Here is an 8,917-nt window from a genome sequence, read left to right as displayed (position 1 = left end):
AGAACTAACGGGTCTGCCCCTTTTCCCCCGCAGTCCTCCTCCACTCCACTCGCGGCAACGCATCGCATATCCTCCCCTCTGCTGCGTCCGTCCTCTCTTACTCCTACCCCTCCGCGTACGTGCATCGCGCCTGCGTCAGCGCTGCCCGCTTGCCCGCTTGCCTGCTGCTTGCGCGCTGCTTTTGCCGCGTCGTGCGTACTAGCGAGCGCGCATCTGGCGTCTGCGCATTGGCGCGAGCGTGACGCGCAAGCAATCATTCTCAGTGTGGCACGGGCCGTCGTGCGAGTACGTTGTGTTGTCGATTGGTGTGAACGGTGCCGCGGCTGGTGCGCGCGAGGACACGTTGCTTCCCTCGTGACTTCCTCTTTTCTTTTCACTTCCTGTCGACCACGCGGCCACTCACATTGTGCTCGCAGAGACTGAGGATTAAGTACAATGTGCACAACAATGAGTACACTATCGAGCAACTACTTTCCCAATAGTGGCATGGAAGAAATAATGCCAAAGTGCGGTCGGAATCGGAAAACAGATACATTACGAACGAGACAAGAGAGTCGTGGTCAGCGATGCCGTCCCCCGGATATAACACACAAACGACGACGCACAATCGAATTGGACACGAACATTGGTGTGATTCTTCGAAAACTTCTCAGGAAGCGCAAGTACGAGCTGTGTCTATGAGCAATGGAATCGCGCGAGCGCATGGAACGCGACGTGGAAAGCTCTCACGGAAGCCGTTTCTCAGGCCTAGTCTCCCACGTCGCTCTTATCAGCCGTACGAGCACTAACGATCGGATATCGTGACGCGGGCGTCATGCGGGTGACGAACGTCGGTCGTCGTTCATAACCGGTGCGCGCTCGTCGAAAACGAGCCGCGTGTTTCAACGGGATATACTGCGTATCGGTCGCATCGGCCCCGGGAGGATCGAGGAAACCCGCCCCCCTCGTCGACGAAGCTAAAATAAATGCGGCGTAGGTGGTGACCGCCGCCCCGAGTCTCCGAGTGAAGGAAAAGGAAAAAAAAAAGGAAAACGCGAGTAGCGGAAGCGCGGAAGAGGAGAAAACGCGGCGTGGTTTTTGACCCGATACTCGGATTCCATTCCTCCTGGCCATTGAGGAGAGGAGGCACTCTAATGGACCCTCGTAGCGCACGGTCACGCTACACTACGGTGCGCCATAGTGCGCCGCGCGGAGACTTCCGGCCCGCCACAGGAAGCGAGACACACGTGTTCGGGCGTGTGTGTTCCCATAATACGATCTGCCTACCCTCTTCCCCCCCCTTCTCATCCGTCCCTCTTCCCGTTCGTTTCCCTCCTTCCCGCTCGCCTCTCGCTCTACAGTGCGTTCCATATTCGACGGCCGGGGAAAAGGAAGAGCGAGCGCATCGTGTATATGTGATACGCGCGTATCCGTTTCGTTCCTGCATATACATTCGATCGTTGGTTCGTTTGTTCCGTTTGCCGAAACGTGCATGAAGAAAAGTGAAACGGAGCCATGAACGAGAAAAAACCACTGGTAAGATAACATCGAGACGAATATGTAACGACTCTTATTAGCTTTACTCCGTTCTGTAACGGCTTCTTTAACCGCATTTGCTTTGCTGCTGACGGTACGTGGCGATAGAAAGAGAAAGAGAGAGAGAGAGACCAACGAATTTATGTACGAGCGAAAGTTTCGACTAAGGCTCTAAAGGATTGAAACGTTTACGTTCAGAAATTCTGAGTGCCAGTGGATTAAAATATCGCATTTCTATTATGTTCGATTCAATCGTACCGTTTAATTACTCGAAATACGGTTTTTCTATATACGACCGTGTTATGAATGAATCTCATATACTCATATCAACGTCTACGTTTCTCGCGATCGGAAAAATTCTCGTCCTTACATTCTCGGGTTGCATTTCGTTTAATTAATCGATACAGACTTTTTTTCCTATATGGTCATGTTATGAATGAGTTTTCAACGTTACATTCATATTTCCCGATACGGCGGCCGTACGCCCGCGGTGTAGAGGTGCTCAACCGTGTTGTTCCCCCGTCATTCGGACTTTGACCCGTTAATCAGAAAATACCGAGAATACTTCAATTTATTTAAATATGTAACTTACAACTCTGGATTAGCATACCAAGTTACGATAAAATCTGTTCGAAACTGTAGAAATTTTTGAAACTTTATTTTTCTTGACGCTGAGTTTTTTTACAAAGTAAATCAAACATGAGACTGCTTCGCCAATAACTAACAATAATGATTTTTTATTCGACTGACTATCTTTAATAAAAAGATTTAATATAAAAATCGCCAATTTGGTCGAATAAAAAATTATTACTTTTACAAAATATTTCAAAATTTACTACATCCTATATTTGGTCGGTTTAATTTACGTGGATAAATTTCACGACGTATTGAAAATAAAGTGAAACGCTTGGTCAACTGTTCTGTTAATGGAAATATTTAATATGATCGTTTATAAATGCGAGCGTGCTGCTAGGTAAAGTGTTAAACACACGCTTTTAACTATGTAATAATTAATTAAGATAAAAAATTGTAATCCGAAAGTATCGAGGTCATAATAGTCTCAAAATTATAAGCTTCAACTAAAGTTGAACATCAGGATCAAGTAGAGTCACGCGTTCAGGGCCGTAATTATGTGCACACGTGTACGTTGATCATTATTATTTTTCTCGGCTTATTGGATATAAGTTTTCACCGCTCAATTGATTCTGTTTTCTTAATAAGTGTAGATGCTGCTTAGACTACAGCAATTATCATAAATTTAAATAAGATTTAAATTTATAATGTGTACATACATTTTGATTACTGCTTATAAATTGTTTAACGTCGTAAAATCTGATTTTATTAGCGAATAAGGAGTTATAGAGTGCACGATAACGAAAAGTGCATGTAACAGAAAAATAGAAAAAGATTTAATATATACAGCTGTTCCATCAATCAATATCACATTCGTTCTTAAGGAATAAAGTTATAATTATTAGCATTTAATTAAATTAATTTAAAATAAGCACCTTTCGTGACGTGACAGGTGCCTAAGTTACGAAGAAAGTATACAGCGTACACCGATCAACGTCCCGGAAAACGGGGAACCATGAAATTATGACTTTACATGCTTCTTTCAAGAGCGAAATACGATATAGTAATATCGGTGTGTAATACCATTTTCGGAGCACTCGCAAACGAGAATCCCGCGCTTGTAAGCGCGTGCGTGCGCGCGCGCGGCGACGACGACTCAGCGGTGTTTCTCTTATCGTGCTCATCGCATTCCTGAATATTATTGCCGTGCATTTTTTTCGCGCTCGCTTCGCGTAACCGCGTGCCTGCCTGCCTCTCCCGTCTCTCTTCCGTCCTTGCTCCGGGTATCGAAACTGGTGTAATCTTAGTGAATTTAGATGCCGCGCGTGTGCGGCCGACGCGCGAAGGCTATGAATCTCTATGTTTATTTCGCATTGCGGGGATAAGGTGAGTTTTCCGTATTTCCACGGAGATTCAACCCCGTCAACGTTATACCAGTCTCAATGTCCGTCCGTAGCAACAGTCGCCTCATTCGTTTTCGTTTCTTCGCTTAGCATAATAAAAAAGTTTTTTTTTGTACGTACGACGTTTTCTCTCTGCCACTTTTTCGTCGTCGAGCTGCTTAAAGCTCATCTCGATCGTACATTGAACTCATTAGCATTATACGTACGACTGTTGTTTTCGGCGTTTCTTCGAATTCCGCTTAATTTCCCTAATTGGAAACGAGTCGCGGCCCCTTTAACGAGTGGGAGCAAACACGTGACTCGCGAGAGCGCCCCTTTGTCTCGCATAAAGTCCCAACTCTCCTCCCCACGAAGAGCCTTATTACCTCGGACGTTCGTTCTCGCCTGCTCCGCTGGCAAAGTTCGGCGGCCGCGGCGGCCTCAGCCCGCCGCGTTGAGATCCTCCAGATTCTTATGCGTATGTTGTATTATGGTTATATAGGTGGGCCGATCTTTCTCTCTTTTTCCTCTCTCTTTCTTTCGCTCGTTTCGCTGCCGAGCCGTGAATGCGAACTGTAGGAGGCTGAGTTAAGGACAGGTACCAGTGGAATGCCGTCTTCGGACCGACCGCCTGAGAATCCCGACCTCCGTGTTCCGTGTACCTCTCCTCCGATGCGATCCAAACACTCTCGCAGCGTGCCGCGCGCGCGCACGGCCTCGGACCCTTATGAATAACAACAAAGCGGAAGACGCACTGCTCGTGAAAATCGTCAAATCAAGCTCGGTCAAAGAAAAGCGACAATATGAATTGCACTTTGACAAAATAAGTTTGCAAGTTACAATTCTCTTTACATCTTCGAAAAAAATTAATTAATTTATTAATCTTTATTAACGATGTTATATATTTAAAATTTGATAATATAATTCTCAAAGGAAAATTCTAAAAGGAAAGAAAAACAAAGGATTGCATAATTACTCCATTTTATATTTGTGATACATATACTTGAATTATTTCGATTTGCATTATCGATTCAATGTACCGTAAGACCGAGAACAAATAGTTAAGTACAATCAGTAGGTATTACATTTATAGCAGGAAATCTGTTTTACAGTTGTAGCAATCGATATCTATTTGCTTATTTTTATCTCTCTTCATTGTCTAGAAACGGAGTATACTTTTTATAAACCGTGTATCGTGAATTTTCATAGGTAAATATAAACCAATTCGCTGTGAATGTCTAAAAATGTTTAAAATTCGACGAAGATCTTAATGCTTTTAAAAAAAACTCGCGCAATATACAGTGTCTCTCTCTTTCTATATATATATATATATATATGTATATATATAATTCTTTCAGGACCTTCCTGGTTTACATGGGGATGAGACCCGCATGTGCCAGATTCGCAAGCTCAAACAATAATGACTGCCTCTGCGTGATTACGCTAACCCACGGGGTCCAGAACGACCTGATATACGCGAAGGATGTCATTTACAAGTCCGACAGGCTTTGGAAGTCTTTCGCCAGTGATAAATGTATAACGCTCGTGGGCAAGCCTAAGCTGTTCTCCATCCAGGCTTGCAGAGGCGACGAATCCGATAACGGTGTTATGCTGTCCCCTCGCACTTTAGTAAAAACGGAAACGGATTTGGTAGTTACTTATGCTATTCGATCCAAGCTCTCCCTTGGCAACAAGTACGGCGCCGCGGCGCCCTGTCGCAAGACCAGAGCTGAAAACGTCTTTTTCGACGGAATTAAACAACATGCTATCAATATCACATCGTCGCCCCTCTCCGCTTCGTGGAGAAACCTCGCCGAGAAAATCTATTTTCTAAACTAGGATGCAGTGTATATTATAGAATTTGTCAGATTCGCAAGTTCACACACCTAAGCTCTCCCTATATATATATATATATATTTTTTATTTTTTATGAATAAGAACAATCGTAATCGCGCGAAATTCGCTCGTTTGCCGGCCAAATTACCAAACGCGGGAGAATAAAGGAGACCGCGTTATATAGGTGCACACGTATCGTTTCGGGGCCACGGTCCGTGCCTTGTTTACGTCGCCGTACAGAAGGGCCCTCGGGGCCCGAGGCGCAAGGGGTCCGGAGCAGCGTGAGAGCGGGCGCCTTCGCCGCGGAGCATTTAGCGCAGTGGGCGCTCCTCGCCGCTCTCCCTCCTCCTCTACCCGTCTCAACCCCGTCGTGCTCTCCGCCCTTCCCTGGGTCTCTTTCCCTTTTTCTCTCGTGCGCCACCACCGTCGCTCTCTTGCTCTCGAGTAATTTATCGCGCGGCGAATTCTAATTATCGTTCTGCCACTTTTACAATATCTCGCCCCATTATATCTTATAATAATTAGAGAACTGTTTTCCAAAATGAAGCGATAATTTTTCGGTCTAATATTAAGACCGATTTAATTATTTAATTACCATAAACGGAAGAGACCCACAAACTTCCTTAACGAATTAAATACAGAATCTGCAAGCGTATAAAATATTGTAGTTTAGATTGGAGAAGAGGATGGTTTATCGAAATAATAATTGAAAGAAAAGCGATCTGTGTCGGATTCGGTATCAGAAACATCGCGCGAACGTCCGCGTCGAGAGATATCCGCGCAGGGAACGAGGCACGAATGATCGCGGGGTCCCGATATTCCTAGGGGACTCGTGTCCCCGAATATCTAATAAACACCGCGTGCGCACAGAAGAGAGCGCGCGGTCGTTTCCTCTCCGTCTTCCTCGGTCGCTCTTTTTCTCCTCTTTCAGCGAGGGCAACGAGGCCGGCCGGCCGGCCGGGGCCCGCCGCCGCGCCGCGGTGTGTGCATGTGCACACGACGAGGACGGACGAGGAGCGTCTGAGCGGCCTGCGGCCGCCATGACAGAGCGGAATGCATGAGAACGCAGAGCTACTGACCCTCTCCCCGTCCTCCCCCCCCCCCCCCCCCCCCCCCCTCTCATATATGCCTCTCTATGTCTCGTTCCCTCGTACACTCCTTTAACCCCTCGAGGACCCCTTTCACCCCTCCTCCTACTCCTCCTCCTTCCCCCGCCGTTTTTTCTTCTCGCTCTCGCTCGCGAGGTGGAAGTGTTCACCTCTCTTTAATCTCCATATCAATCTCGCTCGCCGAAACCGCCGAAACGGCCGCCGCGCCGTCGGGCTTTTAATCGCGCCGATTCGGAATTATTCGGAACAACGCTCGCCCGTACCTCGGGCTTATCCTTGTAACGCGTCGCGATACGATGTGCACGTCTTTCGACGCGCGTCTCTGCCTCTCCCTCCTCCTCCAGTATCGTTAATTCAGCCGAGCGCGCACATAATTGACTCGTACGGGCCGTAGCGCGAGCGCACGCATTGCCGGAGATAAGGAGAGAGATATTCCAACCGCGTCCGGGATCTCCTTCGATACGTGCTCGATAAACGTTTCTGAAAAATTCCCCGTGATTTCGATACGTTTCTATATTTTACACAACAGGCTTTTTTATAGTAAATAGTGATACATTTACATTTTAATAAAAAAAGAAAATTTTAATTGCGTTTAATATTTGCATTTTATAAGTCTAAATATATATTTTTTTAAATTTATGTTATGCAAATAAAGTACTTTATACATCTTTCGCGATAATAAATTTCTTACGTTGTTTCGCTGTCTTCGCGACCGCAGTTGCACCAAGTCTCGCGCGAGCATGTTTCGCAAGTGTCGAAGGAATCGAAGATCGCGAAGTGAAGCAAAGAAATTCGACGAATATGTCCAGAGAGACTACTCTTCCGCGAAGTCGTAGTCGAGCTGAAAAAAATACAGATGGAGACCCTGATGCCGTGTCTACTATAGTGAGTGACAAGACGACTACTCGCAAACGCGATGCGACGAATGCGCGGCCAGAGGTGCATATACATCGGACGTTTCTCCGTCGGTGTCGGTTGTGTCGTGTGCCAATCGGTCACATAACGGTCGCACGGTCGTAACACGACCGCCGCGCGCCGCTGTCGCCGCCGACATGACGTCAGGAGATCGACGACCGTGTATCCACGTCGCCGCGACGGTCATTCATACGACTCGATGGAAGCCCGCGCGTTGGAATCCGAGGCGAGGAATGCGACAGGAAATAGTCGCATGACTGCGCTCGCGCGCGCCCGTGTGCGATCCATGGAAAAAAAAAATCCGCATTGACTTACATATCGCTGGCGCGATCTACGCGATCGCCGCATCTCGCTCGAAATCGCTATAATTTCGGTGAACTCGATCATTCTGATCCTAACGAGATTATAATTGCGGGTTTCGTGCTCCCCTTTGAGATACCGCGGAATGAAGCGCGCGGCATTTAAATGGCTCGTCACGTAAATGGAAACCTTGTCGGTAGCCCTGCTATGCATCTTACTCTCGTGACTGTCCTCGAAAGAAAAGGTCCTAAACCTACTAGACGTCTAAATCTCACGCGTTCTTTTTTTTTTCATCGATCGGCGAGCACGGTTGCGTGATATCTAAAAATCGAGATGTTTGCACGAACCGTACGCGGGCTTATTGCCTCGCGCGCGGTGCCCATAATCGAATCAAAAGACTCTCGTTAATCGCGCATAACTGGCCGCCGGCCGCATCGGGTAATGGTGGAGGGAACGCGGCGCGCGAGGCCGCGCGAAGAGAGCGTGCAATAAAGTCCCGAGCGCGACTTAATACCGCGCGACGGCTCTCCTCGTTGGGTCGTTGACTCTACGTTTCTTCTTTCTTCGAATCCTGGGGGCCCCCAGTCTCTCGTACCAGATCCTCTGTGCTCGGGCTCCTCGCACACGCTCTCCCGACTCCCGACTAAATCCGTCCCTGCACCGGGGTCCGGCTAAATCCCCCTTTTCTCTCTTTTCTCTCTCTCTCTCTTTCCTTGTGCCGTACTCTTCTACGTCCTCGCTCCTTCCCCCCATCGTTTTTCTGTCGGCGTGCACGCGGATACTTCTTCGTTCCTGCTAGACGGTAAACAACGCCACGCCATTCCTACTTCTCCCATTCATATCTCTCCCGCGAGCGTCTCCCGAATTATTAAGATGCCGTCCAGGAGCGTACGCGTGGGATGATAGTAATCGTCGTTGACATGAGCTTATACTTCCTTTTTCTTTTCTTTTTTTTTTAATCACCGTGAGTACGGGATCAGCACTCGGACGGCAGTGATCAATTTCCAATTTGATTGATGTTATAATTTCTCTTTTAATCCATGAAAATTAGAACACTGTATAAGTTTTATTCTTGCAATTAAAATTTCAGTTAAAAGAAGCAAAGAGAAGATGTTGAGTTCTTATACTTGTGATTATATTGTTATATCGTTCTCGCCTAATAATTTACGAAGTGCATTTGGTGTCATTGGAGCCCATGAATCACTAATGCCTACACATTTGACTCTTTGAACTTGTTGCTGAGATAAACGTATCGACAAGAATGGCACTTACAGCTGATGACATATC

General features: G+C 46.8%; 1 protein-coding gene across 1 annotated transcript; it reads left to right on the top strand.

Annotated features, from left to right (window-relative positions):
- Positions 1–252: 252 nt before the first annotated feature.
- On the top strand, positions 253–5,355 carry LOC112457668 (caspase-6-like). The gene is made up of 2 exons (XM_025020847.1): positions 253–1,515; positions 4,829–5,355. Exon 2 carries the CDS (start codon positions 4,845–4,847, stop codon positions 5,307–5,309), a length of 465 nt encoding a protein of 154 aa, XP_024876615.1. The 5' UTR covers positions 253–1,515; positions 4,829–4,844; the 3' UTR covers positions 5,310–5,355.
- The last annotated feature ends 3,562 nt before the right edge of the window (positions 5,356–8,917 follow it).

Source organism: Temnothorax curvispinosus, unplaced genomic scaffold, assembly GCF_003070985.1.
Source record: "Temnothorax curvispinosus isolate PA1 unplaced genomic scaffold, ASM307098v1 QBEX01008075.1, whole genome shotgun sequence".
In the NCBI taxonomy this organism is placed as follows: Eukaryota; Metazoa; Arthropoda; class Insecta; order Hymenoptera; family Formicidae; genus Temnothorax; species Temnothorax curvispinosus.
The sequence above is the reverse complement of the archived record's forward strand: the minus strand, read 5'-3'. Positions and strand labels throughout refer to the sequence as shown.